Below are 25585 nucleotides of genomic sequence, written 5' to 3'. Positions count from 1 at the left end.
CTTTGGACTGAAATGGTGAACATCTTGTTTTAAAGAGTCGCAATCTGTATATTCCATCTTTGTAAGAGAACATTCAGTTAACCTAGTGCTATGACAAATAAATTGTTTCTAAAATATTGTTTCTTTTTTTGTCTGTTTTTATATTAACTGCAATGCATGTTATTTTGCTTGTACATGTACCTAAGAGCATTCAGCCACACCACACGCTTGCTGATATAACTCGGTGGGATACATTGGTATGTAACACATCTGAAATGTATTTTATATCCAGTGTTCATATTTTTTTCCTTGTTTTTTTGTTTGCCACCTATGCTTAACCAGATGTTAAACATAAACTTAAAAGGTAAGCAGACCTATAATTGATGATTGATCGGTACTGCACACACGGGGGTTTTCCTGCAACGTTTCCCTGAAAAAATAAGTAACCCATGCTTTGGATTACTGTGATGCCATTGTATTGTGTTGACCTTCTTTCACAACAGAAGTTGGTATGTCGTAAACATAATCATTTCGCAACTGCAGATCGTGGTTTGAGTTGGTCAAACTGGCGTAAATCAGCTGATAGAAATGACCTCATCGCAATTCTCAGTGGTTGGCCCTTTAACGTTAGCATGTGATGCCCCAGAATGTTACGCGCAGCCGTACAGCTCTGACCAGACTGCTGCTGCACAGTTTAGCACAATTAGCTATGTTGCCAGCCAGCAAGTCAGCTAACCTTCGAGTTTCGTCCATGTAACAACCATGCACCCTGAGTAAAACCGAATAGATATCAGCGATTCAGTCCTTGATACAACCTTGCAGTAAAGACGGCAAATGAAACCTTAGTCCCTTTCGTCCTTCATCAGGTTAGTTGAATGTTGTTGATGTCACGTCAGTGGCCAATGTAACATTATGTCATAGCTAGACGGTTGGATGTTAGCTAGCTAACTAGTGTTAGCTATGTTCCAGGTTTTTTGTATGGAAATGTAGGTCGGTGGCTAGTTCTACTATTCAGGATGTCCGACCCTAGTTGGAAATGACAACGTTTTGAAACTGATGAACGGTAAACTTGTGGAAGGTATCTCGTTAACTAACTGGCTTACCGGATAATTAGCTAACGTTAGCTTGCTAGTACAAATACAAAACTGAAAGGCCTGACAGTTAAGTTTGTTGTATGTCAACTCTGGTGTTAACAGCGCTCGCACCCACTCACTTAACGAGCTCATGACAGGTTTAGCTATTTAGCCAACGTTATAGCTATAGCTAGCTAAGGTTGTATTTTGCGAATTGACAAACACAGCAGCAAGTGAACGTTGGTTCGTGAGGTCTACGCTAGTAATTACTTTAGTCAGTCATGTTTCTATAAAATCATTTTCAATAACGTGGATCAACTTCAAGGGCTCCAGAAGCTATTAGTTTGCACTTTGCAACGAAAGTGTAAAATTATTTGAATTAAAACAAACGTAGTGATTCACACAGGAATTCATATATTTTAACCTGTATTGTTTAGTTATGGAATGAATCTTGCTGTTTGGATACAGTTCTATAGATTAAAGCAAAACCCAGAGCTAAATTTTGACGGCTGGTAGCTGGTTGATCAGCTCAGACTCCCCCACTCAACATGGTTTGACAAGCACAAGCTGTTTTGAAACTGCTGGTCGCTGGTAATTTAGAGCTGCTTGATTGTACAGCAGGGTTGTGTTTTGTTTTGACTCTTTCCTGCCGTTCAGCCCTCCCTAGGTGACTAGGAGGGCCTGTTCCACCAAGCTGTCTTCAGGGAGCGGAGTTGTCCAGGGCGCCTGGAGATAGCCTAAAGCCCATATCGGATCTAAAAGCGCTTCAATCGGATTACACAATGTCCCAGAGCGCTGAGGCTTTGGGCGGGCCGCCCGAGCCCGCTCCGAGGATCACGGTGGAAGATCTCTCTAATCCGCCGGGACAATCTCCTCCAGGCCCTCAGCCTCACGCCTCCACCTCCTCTGAGCAGGTGAGCTGACTTCTGACTTCTGACCTGTGACCTACCTACCTACCTACCTCTCTCTCTCCCTCTCCCTCTCCCTCTCCCTCTCCCTCTCCCTCTCCCTCTCCCTCTCCCTCTCTCCCTCTCTCTCTCTCTCTCTCTCTCATAGAACAGGCTGTAACCCTCAGGGTGTTCAAGTCCAGGCGTGTGCTGGATACTAGTTTGTATGTCGTGTGTGTTCTTGTGTAAACCCGAAAAGGTTTTAATCTATTGTATGCCATAGGAACACTCGTGGGTTTGTAGTGGTAGTGGTGGTGGTGAATTGATTTGGCCATTTGTCACATTTGCATTGGATACACGTCTGTGTCCCAGAGAGGAAGAGGTAACTAAGCTTCCAGGCTATTCACTCTTTTTTTGAACGGATTAGTGTTTCACATCTGTACCATAGCCCAAACACAGGTTTTAGCCTCTTCATATGTTTGTATGCCATCTCTCTCATATTGCTGTGCTAGCCTAATGAAATTTCTGTTGTTCCTGGTCATGAGTTCCACAGGACTGCTGTTGAAATGTATAAGCTGTGGTGACACAGTGGTACGATGGTGGCATGTTCTCTGCTGCAGATGACGCGCGTGTAATTTTGCCCTGTCGACATGATGAAGTACATTTGCAAATGTCTCACTGCTTCCTTACACCGCATGCAGCTGGGTCTCTCCGTCAACCTTGGGCCAGGATTTAGCCTTTTTACGCACTTACGTTTCCAGTTTCCCACATACTTCCTTTAGGCAGTCTTTGTGTATTAAAATGAATAACTGTAGACGTGGTATCATGCATCGTTTAACAGATATGTAAGAGATACATACAGTATATAAAAAAATGAAGGGACAGCCAACCGCGTGGTACATTTCCTGTGGAATGGAAGGCATCCTGGTTTTACTCGATAGTATCTGGGAACGGAACATGGCTCTTTGCTTCTTTAAACGGTTCTCTGCAGTGGGACACACAGGAAAAGCAGGGCAGATTAGCTAACCGTGGTGGTATTCAGGAGCCTGCAGCTGAGATTGGTGGGGTAATGAGGAACACATGGGCTGATTAAATAATGACGTTCCATCACTGTACGCCCTCTTGGTGTTTCCATGAGAGAGATGTGCATGTACGCACCAGGCTCTAACATTTCCGTGTTCAGGGAAGAGTCGGCACAGGTCCAAGCGTTTTGGAGGTTTTGGGAGCTGGAGGAGCGTAAACAGAGGCCGCATTGAGGTACAGTTTTAGTTTTAGTTTTAGCCTTATGCTTAGCGCTGTTGTGACTGAAGTACGCATGGCTGCACTTGGTATGGACGCAAGCTTCTATGCAAAGTACATGGTGAAACTGACTCCTTGAAGAAAAGGTGTGGAGACGTTGCGGCTGGGTTGTGGGTGTTGTACCCCCACAGGCGGTGCCTGCAGTAGGGTCAGTCATTGTGCAGGGCAGCAGCGAAATAAAGCGCATTGTTTGGGGCAGAATAAGGCCTTGCTTTGTCAGGCTCGGAGGGGGGGGGCGGTGGGTTGTGTTTCTGTCCCGTCTTCTGGTGCCCGCGTCCTCCCGATCTCTCAGCGCTTCTGCGCTCTGCGCCACGAGACGGTTTTAATTATTAAAGCCGCTCGTCGACACGCAAGAATCCGCCGATTGTTCGCCGGCTGTTTGACCGCGCGCCGAGGTGGATGTGGACTCATCCCGGCTTCTTCGCCTCCGGTCGCTGGTTGACGGAGCGGCGTGCTGTTCTCTGTCCTGCGATAAGAAGTGGATTGGACTCAAAAAAAGACCTGTGTAGAAGAGGTGTGTTGCCGAGTTGCTTGCTTGGGCTTCGGATGCTGTACGTAGGTGAATGAAAGCGTGTCATACCGGCTGGTCCTGTTGCTTTTTTTATCAATGGGAATGCTGAAACAGGTCTGAATGTGTCAGATGAAAGTGACAGCTTCAGTGTCAGTTGATCCTTTGTTGCAGTGCAGAATGTTCACTCAACCGTTTGAACTGCTGTAGCCGTGTATTTAACGTCTTGATGTAATTTTCCGTCTATTGTAGAATGTAGGAAAACAACTTGTGTGTCGTCGTCTCATAGAAAAGGCAGTCGTTGAGTAAATGTCTTGATAAATTTGCTTGTTTTGTTGAGTTCTGTGACATAAATACTTTAGTGACATTGGACTTTAAAACGCCTGTTTGGCTTTTTCTTTTTCTCTTTTTGGTTTGCATTAAACATTATATAACAATGTGGGAAACGCCGAGCTTTCCGCTCGTCGAGTTATTTCCTGTAGTTGTGATGTCTGTTGGCTTGGTGCTGTGTCACACTGACTGTTTTCACTTTGGGAAGCTGGTACACTCCCATCCCGCATGCCCAGTTTTTATGTCATCACACTGCAGCTCCCTTTCCTCCAGTACCCGCACAGCCAGGCAGGAAGGAAGGCCTCCCCGCCCGTCCGGAGCCTCTCTCCCCAGGGGCCCGCGGTGCTGGTTTTGGGGAGGGTTGGTGCGGTGACCGCGTTTTTGATTGAGGCGACATTGGCTCAGGCCCTGGGCGTGTGGGAAGTGTCCCTGAGCGAGACACCAAACCCCCAAAAGCTGGTTGGTGCCTTGCATGGCAGCCAATCGCCGTTGGTGTGTGAGTGTATGTATGAATGAATGGGTGAATGAGGAGCATCAATTGTACAGCGCTTTGGATAAGGGCGCTATATACATTACATTACATTAGATTAATGGCATTTGGCAGACGCTTTTATCCAGAGCGACGTACAACAAAGTGCATACCCATAACCAGGGATTGGTCTCGCTGACGCGGTTACAGAACGCGCCCAGGGTGGAGGAGACCTCGCCGTCCTCGACCGGCTCCTTCGAGATCATCGACATGGACGCGGTTCCGCCCGAGTACGAGGCGGTCCTGCCCCACTGGTTCTACTGCCGCCGGGCCGACGCCAAGGACTCCTGGCTCCCCTTCAGCCGCGAGGACTCCCAGAGGCTGGAGGAGGCCAGCGGGGCGGGTGAGTGGCTTTGGCACAGGCGCCCGTCTCACCTCTCCCCAAAGACCCCCCACAAACCCCCAGATACCCACAAACGGTCACAAACGGTCACAAATCAGCTCCGCAGCAGGCAGTGAAGTTGAGAAATGTGCATTATCCATTACATTGCATTATCCCACTGTGAATTGTTGAATTGTCGCTAAAAGAGGGACCGCAAACTTGCCAGGGAAGCCCCCCCCCCCCCCCCAGGTTGCATAATTTGCCTGGGCGGCTTCTCTGGCAACTTTCCCCCTCCCTTCTGGTCGGACTCCGGGAAATCGTTTTAGCAGGGGTGAGATGTCTGTTTACCAGCAGTGTATTCTGAGTCCCTGTTCCCAAGCACGGCCTGCAGTCCTGTAAGTATGCGGGACGTCATATGACCCACCTGCCATTTCAGGCCATAAAATCATGTTATAGGTGTCACTGTAAAATAAGTGCCAATAGCCAACAGGCAGTTTCTACCGCTGCTGCGTAGTGTGATTGGTAGGGCCGAACTTAGAACTTATTCCTTTGGCGTCTGCGACTGAGCGGAGCTTTGTGGCTGGGTCTCGGTGTCTGATGTCACATACTTGTGTTGCTGTACATAGCAGAGTGATGTTTACATCGTGATACTCAGCTGACCGGCTCCCGTGTCATAATCTGTGTGGGAGGGAGGAGTATCGTGACACGACACTGGTGGTCTGCGGCCTATCAGTGCAGCCGAGTGGCTCCAGAATCCAGGCCAGAGAATATTCCACCTGTGACACACATTCACGCTCACAGTTCTGTTCCTCCATTTGTACATTCAGGCCCTCTGAGAGTGAACCTACTTGGATTAAAATGTGACCTTCATACACAGCACAGAGTAGAAACTTGGTGGTGGATTTAATATGTTGAGTGTTGTAAAAACTTGGCTGCCATTTCAAGGTTATGCAATGGATGGCAAGGATCAATGTTTTATTCTATTTAAGTCAAAAATGGGCTGAGGTTAAGATAGTGTTGCTGATTTCACTGGAGAAAAGCCTGTCTTAACAAGTGTTTTAGTCTTTTTAGAAAATATTAGAAAACATTTTGCTTGACAATTTACATTTTCTTTCCCAATTGGCAAATATTCTCAAAGTAAAGTATAAGACCAAAATAATATTTTCAGTCTGATGATAAGACTAAAATACTTTGTTGTAATTGGTTCCTTTGGAGCTGGGTTGTATGGGTATTGTTGTTTTTATTGGCTGTTGTTGTATTCTAGCTGCCAACAGTGGTATGCTAGTTTGAAAGTTGATTGTACTCTTCAAGGGTTCTGAACTTCTGTATGTTTACACTAGGACTCGGAACTGTACTGTCCTCTCAGGTCTACTTTTGCACTTGTTCTTGTGATTGATTTGCACTTTGTTGTACGTCGCTCTGGATAAGAGCGTCTGCTAAATGCCACGTAATGTAATGTAATGTAATGTAATGTAATGGGTTTGAAACCAGTACAGTGACGTGATTGGTTACTGAAATGAGCGCCGGGCAGAGGGAGGGATTGAGACGCCTGTGCTGTTGTGCCATTGGCTGCCGTGTCAGGTGGGAAGGAGGAGGTGGTGGTGGCCACGGAGGGCGAGCGCTACGACGTGAAGCTGAGGGAGAGGAAGCGCTACGCTGTGTACTGGGAGCAGGCCCCCTCCGAGGTGCGCAGGTGCACCTGGTTCTACAAAGGGGACAAGGACAGCCGCTACATGCCCTACCCCGAGGAGTTCAGCGAGGCCCTGGAGGTGAGACCGGCCTCCGGAGCTTCTGAGGGAGAGTGGTGCTCAGTGCTTTAGTCTTGTGATCTTTTTTTATATTCAGTAGAAAATATGACTCTGTTGCATTTTGCTTGACAAGCTACATTTTCTTTCCCAATTGGCAAATATTCTCGCCTCCTTTGGAGAAAGTAGTAATAGAAAGGATAATATAATATTTGGATTAAAAGCGTCTGCCAAATAGCTAAAATGTAAATGTAAAGCAGGATTACTGGGCAGCACGGTGGCACAGTGGGCAGCACTGTTGCCTCTCAGCCAGAAGCCTGGGTTTGAATCCCGGCCTGGGCCTTTCTGAGTGGAGGTTGCATGTTCTCTGTGTGGGCTTCCTCCCACGATAAAAAGACATGCAGGTTAGGGTACTTAACAGGGCATTGCTGCAAAAGAGTGCTCAGTCAACTTACCCTCTATAAATAGAGGTTCATGAATAAATAAATACTGAGTTTGCTGGATAACCAAGTAAAATCAGGCTAACTCAGTAATCCTGCTTCATAATCTCAGCCCCTGGGGGGTCTGTTCATATCCTATCCTAATGTAGATTGAATGAAATCCCACATGGACTCAATCGCTTGTGCTAAAAGCAGATGGTTTCATTCTGACTTTTCCGTGCAAACCGACAGATGGTTCTCACCAGATATTCACCGTGGCATCTTCTGCCGCAAGTTACTCATGCTCTCTTCAAACAACCTGGCGTCTGAGGAAGTGCATCCAAGTATTTACTGTTGATGTCAACGGTGTATAACTGAGGAGAAACTTATGTTATAGAAGACATTAATGAAACAAAATAACTGTGGTGTTATGCAACCAGTAAAAAGCTGTTTTTTCCGTGAAAGTGGGTTAAACCACTTTGTACTGGAGACCACGGTGCGACTAGATGATGGGTGCTTTCAAATAGGCCTGTTTAAACGTGAAAAGTGTTTGAGCCAAAATGGTGGCTATCGACTAGGGGGGTATTCTAGTTGAGGAGATGCTACCTATTGTATTATAGAGAAATGAATATGTAATTGATCTCAATTTGCCTTCTTTAGTCTTTCCCCTTGGCACAATCCTCTTTAGCACGATTTTTGTGCACTTTTTTTGAGATCTGTATTACTGTATTAAACTCCTGTTTTCACAGGATGCCTACATGATTGCAGTGACTCTGGATGAATGGAAGAGGAGGCTTGAATTTCCCACCGGAGAAACCGTCATCTTGCACAACCCCAAGGTGAGACTCCCCGCCTCCCAAACAGGTGGGCAGGCTCTGCCATCTTTCACCTGAGTGCACCAGTCCCACCTATATCTCTATACCATGTTAGATACGTGCCGGAACCGCAATATAATCATCAAATGCTGTGTGCGTTAGGAATACCCGTTTTAGAATGGAAATCCTGGGGGTCTTTTTGTTTACTTTGAACTGAGGCGATTGCCCTGGATAGCCTGTATACTGTCCTCTGTTATTGGACTTGGACGTAGAAGGTTTCTGAGTGAAGTCATGGGGTTTATGGAATGTGATTGCTTAACAAACCCCGCCTCACAGACCCAGCTGATAAGCGAGATTCGTGGCACAGCTGTAGTTTACGTGATCACTGCAGCACCAACAAGTGGCCCCTCCTCCTCCTCCTCCTCCTCCTGTGCTCTCAGCTCATCATGCAGTACCAGCCAATCAGCATGCAGGAGGAGTGGGTGTCGTCGCCCTCCGAGCAGACCCGCCCCCGCACTGTGAAGAGGGGCATCGAGAACATCGTCGTGGAGATCCCCGACGGTGAGCAGCCCTCAGCTCTCTCGCCCGTTCCCACAATGCATCGGTGTGTATAGCTGCAGCGGAGTGTTACTGCCTCCAGGCTGAAATACTGTGATGCAGTTAACTAATAGACTTCCCCCCACAATATTGTGACTCATGTCACCGTTCCTCTGAATGCTTTTAGACATGAATTGTGTGATGTGCTGATATGTCCAGGGGAGTTTGATTCTGCACCACTGAAGGCAGCAGATAGTGATTCGCTGCTATGTTGACGTGAACAACCAATGAAGCGTGTGTATTTGATGATGCTCAGAGGGAGGCGGTGCTTGCGGGGATGTGGGCGGGGCTCTGTGTGCATGCGAGTGACGGTCAGCGTGTCGTGTCGCGTGTCGCCCGGTCTCCAGGGGAACCGGAGACGGTGGACCACCTGGTGTTCATGGTGCACGGGATCGGCCCTGCCTGCGATCTGCGCTTCCGCAGCATCATCCAGTGTGGTGCGTACCCCTGACCCCCGACCCCCGACCCCCGACCCCTTTTATCAGCCTGGGAGTCAGACCCCTCTTACACTACCATAGCTAAGTGCCTGCTTGGGCCGGTAATATCCATTGAAAGCCAATGGTAATGCCAAAGATTTTTTCCTGGAGAGGGTGAGAGACCTAATTCCTAATAACAAATGCACTCACTGAGCACTTTATTAGGTATTTATTAGATTTATTTTTTAGACTTCTACTGCTGTAGCCTATCCTGTATGACGCATTGTGTGTTCAGAGAAGCTCTTCATACCACTCTTGTATGCGGCCTCAAGGCGGCCTGTAGCATTGTGGTTAAGGTACATGACTGGGACACGCAAGGCCAGTAGTTCAATCCCCGGTGTAGCCACAATAATGTGTGTACTGTGGATTATGGACAGCCACTGTTTTCTTCAGGCATAGAATGACTTCACCCTAAAAAAATGTAGGGTGCAGCCACAATAAGCCGCAATAAGCCACAATAATTGTGTAGCCACAATAAGATCCACACAGCCGTTGGGCCCTTGAGCAAGGCCCTTAACCCTGCATTGCTCCAGGGGGAGGATTGTCTCCTGCTTAGTCTAATCAACTGTACGTCGCTCTGGATAAGAGTGTCTGCCAAATGCCAATAATGTAATGTAATGTAATGTAATGTGTCGTTATTTGCATTACTGTCACCTTCCTGTTGGCTTCGACGGGTCTGGCCCTTCTCCACTCACCTCTCATTAACAAGGCCCGCAGAACTGCTGCTCCCTGGATTCAGGGTTTTTTTCGCTCCATTCTCTGCAAACTCTAGAGACTGTTGTGCGTGAAAATCCCAGGAGATCAGCAGTTTCTGAGATACTAAAATCTGGCACCAACAATCATTCCACGGTCAAAGTCACTTCGATCACATGTCTTCTCCATTCTGACATTTGGTCTGAAAAACAGCTAAACTTCTCAACCATGTCTGCATGCTTTTATGCATTTTGCTATTGCCACATGATTAGCTGGTTAAATATTAGCAATAACAAGCTGGTGTACAGGTCTACCTATTAAAGTGCTCACTGAGTGTATGATTTGATCCCCCTCTGACGCATTAACTCAAAGCTCCAATGACCATTTGATCTTGTCGCTATTTCACTCGTGGAATAGCTAAAGTTCTGAGTTCCTGGCTGCCTCATAACGAATATGTACCAGTCGATCCTGGAGTGTGATGACTGTATTTTACATGCAATTTACATGCAATAGAAAGTGTTGAAATTACTCTGAGGTACAAACACTTCTGTGTTTTAACAGCTGAAATGTGCATCTCTGAGCACACTTGGTACACGCTGCTGTTATTACCCCCTCCTCCCTCTCTCTCTGCAGTGAATGACTTCAGGAGCGCCTCTCTCAGTCTGCTCAACACGCACTTCAAAAAGGCCCAGGACGAGCAGAAGATCGGGCGTGTGGAGTTCCTCCCAGTCAACTGGCACAGCGCCCTGCACGGAGACGCCACTGGGGTGGATGAGTAAGACCTCTGCCTCTTATCCACACTGCCTCCACACTGTGCACTTATCCACACTGTGTACTCTTATCCACACTGTGTACTCTTATCCACACTGCCTCCACACTGTGTACTCTTATCCACACTGTGTGCACTTATCCACACTGCCTCCACACTGTGTACTCTTATCCACACTGCCTCCTCACTGTGTGCACTTATCCACACTGTGTACTCTTATCCACACTGCCTCCACACTGTGTACTCTTATCCACACTGTGTACTCTTATCCACACTGCCTCCACACTGTGTACTCTTATCCACACTGCCTCCACACTGTGTACTCTTATCCACACTGCCTCCACACTGTGTACTCTTATCCACACTGCCTCCACACTGTGTACTCTTATCCACACTGCCTCCACACTGTGTACTCTTATCCACACTGCCTCCACACTGTGTACTCTTATCCACACTGCCTCCACACTGTGTACTCTTATCCACACTGTGTACTCTTATCCACACTGCCTCCACACTGTGTACTCTTATCCACACTGTGTACTCCTATCCACACTGCCTGTCTTTTTCTCCTGATGGAATGGAGAACATGCTGGTGGTCCTCTTTAATTAGGAGGTTGGGGGATATAGGAGAGTGGTGTTGGCCTGTAGTTCATAAAAGGTGCTGTAAACTGAGCGTAACTCAATGGACAAGGTGTAACAGTAGCTGTACCATCTTCCTTTCTCCTTATCGCTCTCCCTCTCCCTTTCTCTCTCTCTCACTCTCTTGCTCTCTCTCTTCCTCCCTCTTTCCCCATCTCTCTCTCTCACTCCCTGCCTCTCCCCCTCTCTCCTCCCTGCCCCCTCTCTCTCCCCCTCCCTCTCTCTCCTTTTCTCTCCCCCTCCCCCCCCTCTCTCTCTCTCTCCCTCTCTCCCTCCCTCCCTCTCCTTCTCTCTCTCCCTCTCCCTCTCGTTTTCTCTCCCCCCCCCTCTCTCTCCCCCTCCCCCCCTCTCTCTCCCTCTCCCTCCCTCCCTCTCTCTCTCCCTCCCTCTCTCCCTCTCCCTCTCTCTCCCCCTCCCCCCCTCTCTCTCTCTCTCCCTCTCCCTCTCCCTCCCTCCCTCTCTCTCCCTCCTCTCCCTCTCCCTCTCTCTCAGGGACATTCAGAGGATCACTCTCCCCAGCATCAGTCGGTTGCGTCACTTCACCAACGACACGCTGCTGGACCTCTTCTTCTACAACAGCCCCACGTACTGCCAGACCATCGTGGACACGGTGTCCTCCGAGGTCAACCGCCTGTACCACCTGTTCCAGCAGAGACACCCGCAGTTCACCGGGGCCGTGTCGGTGGCTGGGCACAGCCTGGGTGGGTCTCCCCTGAGGCCGTTCCCCCCGCCACCTCTCTCTCCCTGGGCCTTATTAAGGGCGCTTTCATGCCTATAGTTTGCTGAATTTGGGATGTACCAAAAACAAAAACTTTTCTTTATCCTGTTACTGCAGCCGGTTATACCCAAAATGCACGATGCTTCCTGTAATTGGGTCAGATCGTGTTCTCACCGCGAATGATCCGCTCCAGAGTTTGATTGTAACCGGACCGAGACCACCGCCTCAACCGGGTCTGGTACGGTTGTTTTTGTCCAGACCAGGGTTCTACTGCTGTATTCACACCTGCCCAAAAGAACCACACCAGGGCAGGGGGGGAACCCACCGGGGGAGGGGGGGAACCCACCGGGGGAGGGGGGGAACCCACCGGGGTTGGATTGAAACGGAATAAGCGAGGCAGGCGTGAGAGTGCCCTGAGACACAGTTTAGTATTGATGCTTAGGCATCCGAGAATTAACCTACTGCTGAATTCCCCTTCGCCTCGGTGCATTAGTGCCTTTGTTGAAGTGCCTTTGTCCTGGAAATAGCAAGTACATCTGACAAGCAACAGTAGGGTTCGGTTGAGGCGGAATGCCCTGGCTTTCCTACCCACGTAAAATTACCTGGACAAAAATGTCGTCCCTTGTGCAACCGTCATGTTTATGTTTTCAACGGAAGTAGTGAACATTGTTTGCTAAAAAACAGAAATGTGAAATATTTACTGAAAGATTGACTTTCTTCACCCAGGCTCTCTCATCCTGTTTGACCTCTTGACGAACCAGAAAACCAGTGGAAGTGACGCTGGTGGTCAGCAGGTAGGTGTCTGGTGTCCTGTCTCAGGGTCTACATTACATTACATTACATTATTGGCATTTGGCAGACGCTCTTATCCAGAGCGACGTACAACAAAGTGCATACCCATAACCAGGGATAAGTGCGCTGAAAGACCCGAGAGGGAAGTACGATTTCAACTGCTACCTGTACAACAAAGATAGGGTCTGCTGCGTGAACAGATTCCAGACCTCGTTTGAACATTCCTCTTTTTATTAGGACGTTTGGGACGTGCCTTATTTCGACGGTTTCTTTATGAAATGGTGCCAATCTTTAATCTTTGATGTTTGTACTAATTCAGCTGATGGTAACGGTTTGGGCTCAGTGCTGCCATCTACTGTTAGTGCAGTAACATGACTCAGTTTAGCCCAATGATGAGGTGCTGCAGTAAACTCCTTATCAGTGAAGGGCATGACTGGATTCAAATAGAATTTCAGACTTTCATGCAGGATTTTTAATAAATGCATACGGTATATACACTTGCACACACATGCGTACAGTATATACTCATGCACACACACACACACACACACACACACACACGCATACACACGCATTCAGTGTGCAGACACATACGCACTCATTCACATACACTCACACGCACATGCATACAGTGTGCACACACATATACACACATGCATGCAGTGTACACACACATACACTCAGGCATGCACATACACAAACACACACACACCCGCATTCACGTACACACACGCACACACACACACACACACACACACTCACACACAGAATCGCTCATGCTTTGTTTTCCACACAGCAGTGTGAAACAGACTAAAACGGTGTACGGCCGGTCTCCCTTCATAACACTTTGTGCTTCCCTCTCTGTCAGGGCACAGCCAACGGGGAGGCGGGCCCTCCGGACTTCTCCAGCCTGGAGGAGGCTCTGCACACACTGGGCCTGGAGGAACACCTGGCCCTGCTGAAGAAGGAGCAGATGGACCTGGACTCTCTGGTGGGTGTCTGACCGATGCCAGGCCCAGACCTGAGAGAAAAACCCTCAGACAGAAACTCTGACCCCTCTCTCTCTCTCTCTCGCTCTCTCTCTCTCTGTTTCTCTCCCTCTCCCTCTCTCTCTCTCTCTCTCTCTCTCTCTCTCGATCTCCCTTTCCCCCCTCTCTCCCTCTCCCCCCTCTCCCTCTCTCTCCCTCTCCCCCTCTCCCCCCGCTCCCCCTCTCTCTCTCTCCCTCTCTCTCTCCCTCTCTCTCCTCACTGGTCAGGCTCTTTGCTCAGACAGCGATTTGAAGGACCTTGGACTCCCGCTGGGACCCGCGTAAGAAGATCCTGGGTTTCACCCGGAGGAGAAGAGTCCTTCAGGTGAGAACCTGTGTTTTCATACCCCCGAGCCCCACACACGGCTCCTGGTAGCCCCAGGGAGGACTATGGGGTAGTGGGGAGATCCTGAGGGCCTCAGGGCAGGCTGTGGGGTAGTGGGGAGATCCTGAGGGCCTCAGGGCAGGCTGTGGGGTAGTGGGGAGATCCTGAGGGCCCCAGGGCGGCTGTGGGTTAGTGGGGAGATCCTGAGGGCCCCACACACGGCTCCTGGTAGCCCCAGGCCGGGCTGTGGGGTAGTGGGGAGATCCTGAGGGCCCCAGGGTGGCTGTGGGTTAGTGGGGAGACCCTGAGGGCCCCAGGGCGGGCTGTGGGGTAGTGGGGAGATCCTGAGGGCCCCAGGGCAGGCTGTGGGGTAGTGGGGAGATCCTGAGGGCCCCAGGGCGGGTTGTGGGGTAGTGGGGAGACCCTGAGGGCCCCAGGGCGGGTTGTGGGGAAGGGGGAGATCCTGACGGGCGGGTTGTGGGGAAGGGGGAGATCCTGACAGCCCCAGGGCGGGCTGTGGGAAGGGGGAGATGTGTCCGCTGATAGAGCCAGGCTTCCTGCCCTCCCCGGGTCCAGACAATAGCGGTTAGGGCTGGAATGTGGAAACGGTGTGTGAGATAAAGCGCTGTAGTGGGCTGTTATTGTAGCGCTGTCTCTTCCCCCCTCAGGAGTGCTGTGTGTGTGTGTGTGTGTGTGTGTGTGTGTGTGTGTGTGTGTGTGTATGTGGTGTGTGTGTTATGTGTGTGGGGTGTTGTGTATGAGTGTGTGTGTGTTGTGTTGTGTTTCTGTGATAGAGCCCTGTTTTGGGTTTTTTATAGCGCTGGGTCTTCCCGCTTAGGAGTGCCGGGTTGGTGTGTGTGTGTGTGTGTGTGTGTGTGTGTGTGTGTGTGTGTGTGTGTGTGTGTTGTGTTTGTGTTGTGTTTGTGTGTTGTGTTGTGTTGTGTTGTGTTGTGTTGTGTTGTGTTGTGTTGTGTTGTGTTGTGTTGTGTTGTAAAGCCCTGCTGTGGGGGTTGTTATTGTAACGCTTCTCTCCCCCCTCAGGAGTGCCGGGAGTGTGTTGTATGTGTTTGGTGTATTTGGTGTGTTGTGTGTGTCTCTGTGATAAAGCCCTGTTGTGTAGCGCTGTCTCTTCCCCCCCTCAGGAGTGCCGTGTGTGTGTGAGTGTGAGTGTGAGTGTGAGTGTGTGAGTGTGAGTGTGAGTGTGAGTGTGAGTGTGAGTGTGAGTGTGAGTGTGGTGTGTGTGTGTGTGTGTGTGTTGTGTGTGAGTGTTTCTGTGATAAAGCCCTGTTTTGGGGGTTGTTATAGTAACGCTGTCTCTTCCCCTCAGGAGTGCCTTGTGTGTGTGTGTGTGTGTGGTGTTGCGTGTGTGTTGCGTGTGTGTTGTGTGTGTGTGTGTGTGTGTGTGTGTGTGTGTGTGTGTTTCTGTGATAAAGCCCTGTTTTGGGGTTGTATATAGTAACGCTGTCTCTCCCCCTCAGGAGTGCCGGCTGGGCGTGCCGGTCCTGGCCCCGGGCCTGCAGGCGAGCCGGGAGGAGCGGAACCTTCCGGATCTCTCCCGGGGGCGGCCCCGGGCGCCACCCCGTCCTGCGGCCCCTCTCCACCAGCGCCGTGGACTACGAGTACTTCGACGTGGGAATCGGACAGGTAACGGCACGGACCGGGACCTGGCCCTTCAGCCACCGCTCTGTGCACGGGACCAGTGGAGGCTCGAGAGCGGTCTGGAGTGGATCAGCGTTTTTCGTCAGGCTGGGAACTCCGCTAACGTTAACGCTAACGCTAACGCTTCAGCTGCAGCTGCATGAGCATCATGGCCCACCCTGCATGGCTACCAAGTGGGGCTGCGCGATGTAGCCATCGCGGGGGTACATAGAATATCTTTTTTCCAGCCCTGCTGTCAAGGTGCACCGAGGCCGAAGCCCTACACTGCAGATGCATTATGGGGCTTGGTGTTTTTTTTTTTTCTTCAGGGTAGATCTTTGTTTATCTTCTGGGGAGTCATTTGCAGTTTCATTTAAGGCCCATTTTGGTTGGCTAATCCAAGTACTGTCGCGCTGTCCTTTTAGTTCTGTGAAAGTAAACCATCACCTTTTACTACACTGAGGAAAATGGTTTTAGAAATAGTGAGTAGATTTCATTAAAAGCTACCACTTGAATTTTGAACAGTCACTGCATCTTGCTTTGATCTGTGGGAGTATGTCACAGTTAGTTCTTGAAGACCAGCATTGCTTGTATTAGATGATATGATTACATTCTGTTTTATTACGTTGTAATTTCTTTTGGTGGCATTGGTCGATGTGTTGCTTGTAGGGCTTCATAGTGTAGCCAGGGGCTCAGGTCCCTAACGCAGACCTCCTGTTCTCTCACCCCACCCCCCCCCGCTCCCCCTCGCCTGCCGGGACAGCCGAATCGGGGCGTGGCCATGGGGCAGGTTGGTGCTCTGAGCTGGGGAGGCGGGGAGAGAGCCCCTTCCACTCCTCCCTCTCTCCTTGTCCACCCGTCCTCCTCCATCTGTGTTTTTGGAGTGCCGCCTCCTCCCATTCTGTGCCGTGTTTCACTGTGTGCTGCTCTCACTGCGTGCTGCGTGCCCATCCTGCCTCCACCCCATCCTGCCCCTTCTGCCCTCTCTCTGGGGTCCGTGTCCTCCATCCTGCCTCTACCCCACCCTGCCCCTTCTGCCCTCTCTCTGGGGTCCGTGTCCTCCATCCTGCCTCTACCCCATCCTGCCCCTTCTGCCCTCTCTCTGGGGTCTGTGCTACCCCACCCTGCCCCTTCTGCCCTCTCTCTGGGGTCCGTGTCCTCCATCCTGCCTCTACCCCACCCTGCCCCTTCTGCCCTCTCTGGGGTCTGTGCTACCCCACCCTGCCCCTTCTGCCCTCTCTCTGGGGTCTGTGCTACCCCACCCTGCCCCTTCTGCCCTCTCTGGGGTCTGTGCTACCCCACCCTGCCCCACCCCTTCTGCCCTCTCTCTGGGGTCTGTGCTACCCCATCCTGCCCCTTCTGCCCTCTCTCTGGGGTCTGTGCTACCCCACCCTGCCCCACCCCTTCTGCCCTCTCTCTGGGGTCTGTGCTACTCCACCCTGCCCCTTCTGCCCTCTCTCTGGGGTCTGTGCTACCCCACCCTGCCCCTTCTGCCCTCTCTCTGGGTTCTGTGCTACCCCACCCTGCCCCTTCTGCCCTCTCTCTGGGTTCTGTGCTACCCCACCCTGCCCCTTCTGCCCTCTCTCTGGGGTCCGTGTCCTCCATCCTGCCTCCACCCTGCTCCTCGCTCCAAATAAGGGCCTCTTTCTCCATCTGCTCTGGAATCATCTCCCTGTGACGTGTGAGCGTATTTCAGGTGTTCACAGTGTTGACGTCTGCGTGTGGTTTCATTATAACCTCATTCCATCACGTAACATTGCCTCGATATAACTTTAACTGTCTGAATGGTCCGTTGTCTGGGATGAATTCAGCTCAAAATGTGGCTCTGCGCTTGCAGCAGCTGTTTTATATGAGCATGTTGTGCCGTCTATTGCTGCACCCCATTGGACAGAGGGCATGAGCTGGTGCCGATGCCTCTGATTGAGTTGGTGTCGATGGGTTTGCGAGTGAATTCATTGGATGACGTGACCTTTCCTGGCTCGTTTTGAGCTGGTCATCTTGTGTTGTTGCCTCTGTTTGTGAATGCTGCCTTGGTCTGCTGCACACAATGCAAGTTGTGTTTTTAGGGAGGTCTGACTCTCGCTAACTTTGATAGGCTGGAGCACAGTCTTCCCTGCTCTGTGATTGGACAGATTCCCAGTCCCGCTGCCATCTGATGTTTGATAAACAGGCACCAGTATGTACAGTGCATCTTGATATTTGGATGATAATTCCATAATAAATATGGTGTAATGGTGCATAGCTTGGTTTTTAAAAACTGTATAAGGTGATGGGTTTAGAGAACTACTGCTTTTTATGCAGGGCAGTACACAGTTATTCCCTCCAATTAAATGTTACAGTGACATGGACGTTTTTATGATTCTTCAGTAAACAGTACCAGTGTGGACACACCTTGCCCTTTTCTGCTTTATCTGATTGATGACAGGAAATAAAACATAGCAGAGAAAGGGTGCGGTGTGTCCAAACTTCTGACTGGAAATACAGAAATAATCTCAAAGTTAGAGTTGTGTTGCCTCAGTCTTGTAGTGTCCAGCCGTTCAGTGCAGCTGACAGCCCTGTTTCAGACGCGTCACGGCCGTGTTTGAGCTGTGGCCCCCGCTCTGTCCTGTGGCCCCCAGGTGTCGATACACTACCCCCAGCTGGCCTTCCAGCCGCAGGTGTTCTTCGCCTTCGGCTCGCCCATCGGCATGTTCCTCACGGTGCGCGGCCTGAAGCGCATCGACCCCAACTACACCTTCCCCACCTGCAAGAGCTTCTACAACATCTACCACCCGGTGAGGCTCCGCCCAGCGCCCGCGCTCTCTCTCTCTCTCTCTCTCTCTCTCTCTCTCTCTCTCACACTCACACTCTCTCACACTCTCTCTCTCTCTCACACACTCTCTCTCTCTCGCTCTCTCTCTCTCTCTCTCTCTCTCACACTCTCTCTCTCTCTCTCTCTCTCTCTCTCTCTCTCTCTCTCACACACACTCTCTCTCTCTCTCTCTCTCACACACTCTCTCTCTCTCTCTCTCTCTCTCTCTCTCTCTCTCACACACACTCTCTCTCTCGCTCTCTCTCACACACACTCTCTCTCTCTCTCTCTCTCTCTCTCTCTCGCCTCGCTCTCTCTCTCTCTCTCTCTCTCTCACACACACTCTCTCTCTCTCTCTCTATCCTTCTCACGGTCTCCCTCTCTTCCTCTTCACAGTTTCTCTCCCTCTCTCCTCATGGTCTCTCTCCCTCCCTTCCTCAGGGGTGATCCTGCAGATGTTAGCCCCTCCTAACAGTTTCTCTCCCTCCCGCAGTTTGACCCGGTGGCCTACAGGATCGAGCCCATGATCGTGTCAGACGTGGAGATTGAGCCCATGCTGATCCCGCACCACAAGGGCAGGAAGAGGATGCACCTGGGTGAGGCCACGCCCGCCCACACCCTGCTCCGGTCACGCCCCGGGCTCCAGTCTTACTGCTCTGTGGAGCTGTGGAGCCGTGCCTGTAGTTTGTAAACAACCTTTGCTTGACCAAATCATGTGACATCACTGGCAACAAGCAATTGGTACTGAAGTCTGTTATGAATATGGGTGTTTTGTGCACAGTTAAAAGTGGTGTTGTTCACTAGAGGAGGTAAATTGACAGCAGCTCTGTTACTGTGATGTGAGCGACAAACAAGTCACGTGATCACATAGAAGCTGCTGATTGGCCGTCTTATCAACACCCAATAGATATCAGTGATTATGTTTTTTTTCCCCGGAATAATTTCACGCGACATGGTTGTTTAGTACCGCGTTAGGTATAATGAAAGGAAATAAAGATGAAAGGTTGTTTGTACGGCCCATATGGCGGTTATAGTACAGTTTTAATAGTTTGTCACTGTGGTTTCTGATAGCTCCGTGTCCTCTCTCTCTCTCTGACCCTCAGAGCTGAGGGAGAGTCTCACGCGGATGAGCACAGACCTGAAGAACAACGTGCTGGGCTCTCTGCGCACGGCGTGGCAGTCCTTCTCCCGCCTGCCCATCGCTGCGCTGCCCCCTGTGGGCGAGGCGGAGTGCGCAACGGCGACGGTGGAGTCGCCTCCCGACAGCACGGACGGTGAGGCGCGGCCGTTTCCTGTTTCCTGCTTCCTGCTTCCTGTCCGGGCCCGCGTCTGCCCGGCCGCGTCCGTCACTGGGAGCTTTTATCTGTCATGTTCTCCAGCTCCAGAAAACACAAAGACCCCGCGTCAAATTTCAGCTCCGCAGTTTATGAGTGTGTGTCTGTGTAAAAAGAACTATTGACCATCTGATTTGAATTCCAAACAAAAATATTTACATTCAGGACATTTATTATTGCAAAATGACCAGAAGATACACAAAAATGCATGTTGTTACAGATTGAATTATGCAAACTAAACACGGCGACAAAGTACTAAAAACACAATGTTGTTATTGATTCAGTAATGCAAACGAAACAAATATATACCCATATATAGATAATGAAAATAAGCATGTCTTAGGAAAACTTCAGTCTATATTTGGTGGAGTGTAACCCTGATTCTTTAAAAAAAAAAAAGTGGTGTTCTGTCTTATTGTTTCCCAGAACTATACATACAAGAGTAAAACTGGGTTTCATTGTTCAAATGAACGTATTAATGCGTTTTTCCGTCTTAGATTGGGGCCAATTATACTCTGTGAGCTACTCCTGTGATTCATCGTTTGCAGTCGTCCAGTTAAATTCTTTGACTAAATACCTGTAACTGAAATGAAGGTGGTGGCAGTTTAACCAGCTGCAGCCTCTGTGTGATTATGGTGAAAGGCATTGTGGGTGCTTTTAGGCTGTGTCTAACCGTGTCTCCTCCCTCCTGTAATCCTTGCATGTGGGCCTCTTGTCGCTGCGTTGGGGTCCGATGGGGGCGGCTTTCTGCTGTTGCTCAGCCGGGAAAGAATCGGTTAAACGGAAAGAGTGTAAGCCCGATTTTTGGAAAAAAATTCTGGACTGGCCCAGAGTAATTAACTTGAATTACTTCCAAGGTAAGCCAGGTAACCCGTCGGCAACGTTAGCACCGGAGTTTTCTCCCCAGCTCAGTCAAAATGCTTTATTTAAGAAAATAATCTATTCTTGGCAAGCACGAACGGGAACCTGCTGGCAATAAAACATGTTTTTGCCTTTTGAGTGCAGAAATGGGCTTAAGTCTTGGAAATTTCATTAGGGATTTGTCTACTCTAAGCAAAGTTAATTTAAGCGGAAATTTGCACACAGTGTGAATTCATTGCATTCAAATATGCTGAATTAATACCTTCCCAGAACCATGAGCTCTCTGGGAACGGCAAAGAAATAGAGGAAGATTAATCAAGAGCGCGTAGATCATCAAATTCCTCTTGCTCATATTCACAGAGCTTGCTCAGTAGAACGAATTCTGTTTAATATGTGCGATACTGAAATGGTCTGGAGGTAAATTCCCGGCCAGTCCCGTTTTGTTGCCTTAAATAAAGTGCACTTCCATCACTGTGCGAGCAGTCATTTGATGGCGGACTATCGCATCGTTTTCTTTCAGCTTGCACTTTACGCCATTGTTTGTTTTGATTCCCTGGTTGGGAAAGGCATCTCCGTTGTGAAACGCGCTGTACGTTTCACAAACCGTGTACACGGCGCTCTGTGCACTGACTATTTCTGCCCGTACAGAAATGTGTCCTGGGAGCCGTTGGTTCATTCTCGCCTCACTCACACCCTGCTGGGGTCTGGCTTTCTGCAGGTTCCTCTGGCTGCTGCCTGCTTCTCGCATGCTGCGTCTCTGGGTGAAATCGCTCATGTTCCTCCACTGCTTAAAGGGTACATGCATTCAGCGAGGCGAGCCTTTCTGTGACGTGCCAGGGTCTGTGGCCTGTGTCAGTACCGACAGGTCGCGTCCGGTTGGCTGAGACGGCCAGGGAACCAACCGGAACCTGCGCTCCAGCTTCCTGTTCAAACCGGTTCTTGGATCGGTCCGTAATCTGGGGGTAGTTTCCAGAGGTCATTTTGTACCAAACGTAGTGATGTCCTCTCTCCTCCGAGCGCAGATAAAATGGCGGCTAACGCTTTCACAGACGAGGTAAGGTTTGCTGAATGTATGTAGTCGGTCTGAAGCCCCACCCCGCTGCCCTACTTCGACGCGTGATTGGCTGTCGCTCCCGGTGTCTGCAGGCGTGAAGGTGGAGGAGGCGGAGTCTCCTCAGGAGACGCCCAGCGAGGAGCAGAACATCCAGATCGGGATGCTGAACGGGGGCCGGCGAATCGACTACGTGCTGCAGGAGAAGCCCATCGAGAGCTTCAACGAGTACCTGTTTGCCATCCAGAGCCACCTCTGCTACTGGTGAGAGGGGCAGGGGAGTTTAGAGAGAGCTCAGAGAGAGCTCTCACAGAGTTTCATTTACATTACATTACATTATTGGCATTTGCCAGACGCTCTCATCCAGAGCGACGTACAGTTGATTAGACTAAGCAGGAGACAATCCTCCCCTGGAACAATGCAGGGTTAAGGGCCTTGCTCAAGGGCCCAACGGCCGTGCAGATCTTATTGTGGCTACACCGGGATTAGAACCACCGACTTTGCGTTTCCCATTTACCTTAACCACTACGCTACAGGCCACCAGTTTAATTTACCCAGAGTACAGAGGGGCACTCACACTTTCATCGAAAATATATTGAAGTTAAATGTATTATTATCAAGATCTCGCAAAGCTTCAGAATATATGGATAGATTATAAAATTATATTTCTTTTTTGGATATTGCAATATACTGTTTGTATATATTTTTAAAATACATTGCTGTGGAATATATTTCCCCCCATATTTAGAGTTTATTGCAGTGCATTCCATAAGAGAGTAATTTGATAAGGGAAGGCTGAGGCATGTTCCTGTGTTCCTCATGGCTGGTGTCACGTGTGTTTTTGTGTTTTTGTGTTTTGCAGGGAATCGGAGGACACGGCACTCCTGCTCCTGAAGGAGATCTATGAGAAACTGGGCGTGGTTTTCGAGCAGTAGGACACGGTGACGTGGGGCTGAAATGACTGGATGAAGGACCATAGATACGACTGATTTTTCACTACGGATCACCCTGTGTCATTCGGCGTGACTGTCATTCAGTCCTCCAGCCCTCTCTGACCAACCAAGAGCTGAACCTCCAGCCCTCTCTGACCAACCGATGGAAACTTACCTGTCCTCTCCATGGGAACACGAGGGCAGAATGGGTTCTGTACAGACAGAGTGAACTTCTGAGGAGCCCAAATCTCAAGACGTTCATCAGTACACTACTACTGCTTACACAATAAGACCACTTCTGACAATTCTACATTATAGACTCTTCAGCCATGTATTTTTTGGGGGATGGCGTTTGATTCAGATGGCTTTCTGAGTCTTCGGACTGTCGAACTTTGCGTCTAACGGTTTCATCTGACACTGATCCGAGTCCCTGCCATAACCTTTTGATACAGCGCAGGTGTGCAGTTTTTCTCTCAGTTTTCTCCCAGTGCAGAATTCTTGTACATTTCTTCTTCTGTGGTTTTGCGCGTACAGGCTCAGGGGGGCCTCGGTGATTCCTTTAGGTTTGTTTTGCATGAAATGCGTTCTCCTGGACTCCTCCTGGAGCATGTCTGCTGCAGTTTGCACTTTCTTTGCTACGAAGCTTACGCATGCGTGTTTAGCACTTTCCCAGAAACTACATTAACCATAATGCCCTGTTCTTCCCCTACCCGGTATTCCATGTTCTTACCTCCTAGTCTTTATTTTGCTTTTACTTCAGGGTATTATCAGTGGTTCAACAAATAAAATTTGAATGTTAATGTTGCTTATTGAAGGAATTAATATGAAAATAGTGGAACAAAGTGACTGACGTGTCTGTTGTGCTACCTCGGGGATGGGCCTTGCTCGTGTTTTTTTGTAGCCTCTAGTCCGGGTGCATGTTGGGTGTGGGGAAGCTACAGTGAGATGGCCTTCCCCAGGGCCAAGCAATGGAGTTAATGCTGCTTGTGTACTGATGCTCTGATTTCAAGCCCCTGCTCTCATTCCCCCGTGGGAACTGTAACATTGTCCTGTGTGGTTTAAGGTGCTGTTTCCCCATTACTAATATCTAAGTTGGCCAAAAGAACAAACATATGAAACCATAACTGGCAATAAGGATCCCGGGTCCACCTATTCTCTGTGGTTAGGTTAAATAGTAGCATAAATTTGTCTCTATTTAATGATCGTTCAAAACCGCAGAACGCAAGTTAATCCATTCCACCCTCTTCGACTAAAACACGGCTTGAATGTGTATCTATTCTCCACAGTTACTGTTATATGTGTACCTTCCACTCCGAGTGTTATGATGGATGGTGGTGATGATGATGGTGACGGTGATGAAGGTTGAGTTCCCCTGCTGGCCCCAAGGGCGTGAGGGAACAGGACTCTGTGTTTATGACGGTCTCTCAAAACTGTAGTGCATTTCATTTTTAGGAAAGAAACGCTAGAACTCCGGTTGGAGGGTAGAGGTTGCATTGACCATTTTTCCCTTTTCCAAAATGTGTAAGTAGACCATCTTGTACTCCACATCCTTCCTCCAGTAGCAGGGATGTTTCCCCCTCAATATGCACTTTATTTTGTGTATTCAAACCAAAAAAACTTTATTTATCATGTGTCATACAGTATGTTTACATATTGTGTATGCCATAATAAACATTAACTATACATGTCTTTTATTTATTTATTTATTTTCCGTTTTCTGAATTTCTAGTCCTTAGAACCGGCCTGCTGTTCTTCACTGCACCTGTTCCTAAAACATTTGTCGTTCTGTACTCTAGGTTTCGTCAAAGCGTCAAATCACTTTGAGAACACGAAGTGAAAGGGGGCGGCTCTGCAGTTTTGCCACGCCTATCTGGAAGCTGCATTGAGGCCGTAATGTGGTATAATTGTAACTAAATAACGGCTGAAGGACGGAGGCACGCATTTAAAAGTAGAAGTTGGTTAGGTCCCATAGGTATTATCCTCACAGTGAGATTAGTGTGCTTAAACCACGTATCTGAGGAGAAAATACATTCTGTCCCCAGAGTATTGACTTTAAAAAAATGTAACTTGAGCACTGTTTGCTCATCTACTTTACATTTTTAAATCGCTAATAACCTGAAGGGTAGAGTTTCCTGCTTATGATGGGATTAAAATGGGAATTTACATTACATGAGTACTCATAACCATGTCTTTATTGAAACGCAGGTGAAAAGTGTAAATATGTGGAATATTGCAGGTGCGACGCGCACTTTCCAGGGATAAAAAGTCATTTAAAAGGGAAAAAATTCATTGCTTTCTTTAATATGTGACTAAGATATGGCAAATATGACAGAATCTCCCGTGCTTTTCAATAATATTGACTAAAAAACTGACCGCGCTGGCCCTCCCTCTTCCTCCGCGATAATTCCGAGCTTACGTAAGGAAACGCGCGAGGCAACGAAGCGAAGAAGAGGGTCAGCGGCGTTCTCTGAAAGAGCAGGTTCCGAAGCGGTGGTACGTTTTTCGGAGAACCGAAGCCACAGGTTTCCTTAAGTGTGTAGCTGCGTAAAGGAGTCTATCTGCCTTGATTCGTCTGTTGTTTTCTAAAGCGAGGCAGGTGAAGAAAACGTTTTGGGAGTTAAGAGGTAAGACTTTAAACACATTACAAACTTGTTCAGTATGCCACCGCATAGCATGTTGTATCATTATGCTTTATGCAAAGCATTGTGCATTGTTTTAAATCCATTTTTTGGCATCAAGTTGCGCTTTTTGTTACTGTAGCCTACTAAACGATTCGCCTTCTCAAGTTTTCTTAACATGCCACGAGACGACCTTAAGAAGCACACCACCAAAAAAATCATGAAGGGTTGCAAAAGTGTAGTCTTGACCATATATAGACCTACTTACATATTACGTTAGTTTTTATTATTGAAAGGCGTGGATTCGGGTAAAAAGATCGCACTGCATTCGATTGACTTTCCACAACATGGGTTCCTCTTTCATGTCAAGGACGTGCATCAAATGTAATGTGTGCGCATCATAACGGTATGGAATTT

General features: G+C 49.0%; 1 protein-coding gene across 1 annotated transcript; it reads left to right on the top strand.

Moving 5' to 3' along the window:
- Positions 1-646: 646 nt before the first annotated feature.
- On the top strand, positions 647-24233 carry LOC133140360 (phospholipase DDHD2-like). Its single transcript, XM_061260260.1, is given in 21 exon segments — positions 647-845; positions 1710-1966; positions 4756-4948; positions 6509-6696; positions 7841-7930; positions 8347-8467; positions 8851-8940; positions 10306-10447; positions 11573-11781; positions 12525-12592; positions 13459-13581; positions 13847-13894; positions 13896-13943; positions 15422-15529; positions 15531-15587; positions 18200-18355; positions 18866-18968; positions 19476-19646; positions 20468-20563; positions 21714-21882; positions 22481-24233. Coding segments are annotated over 20 exon segments (2385 nt in total). The 5' UTR covers positions 647-845; positions 1710-1834; the 3' UTR covers positions 22554-24233.
- Positions 24234-25585: the final 1352 nt, after the last annotated feature.

Source organism: Conger conger, chromosome 11, assembly GCF_963514075.1.
Source record: "Conger conger chromosome 11, fConCon1.1, whole genome shotgun sequence".
NCBI lineage: Eukaryota > Metazoa > Chordata > Actinopteri > Anguilliformes > Congridae > Conger > Conger conger.
Note: the sequence above shows the minus strand (reverse complement) of the source record. Positions and strands in the feature narration are given on the sequence as shown.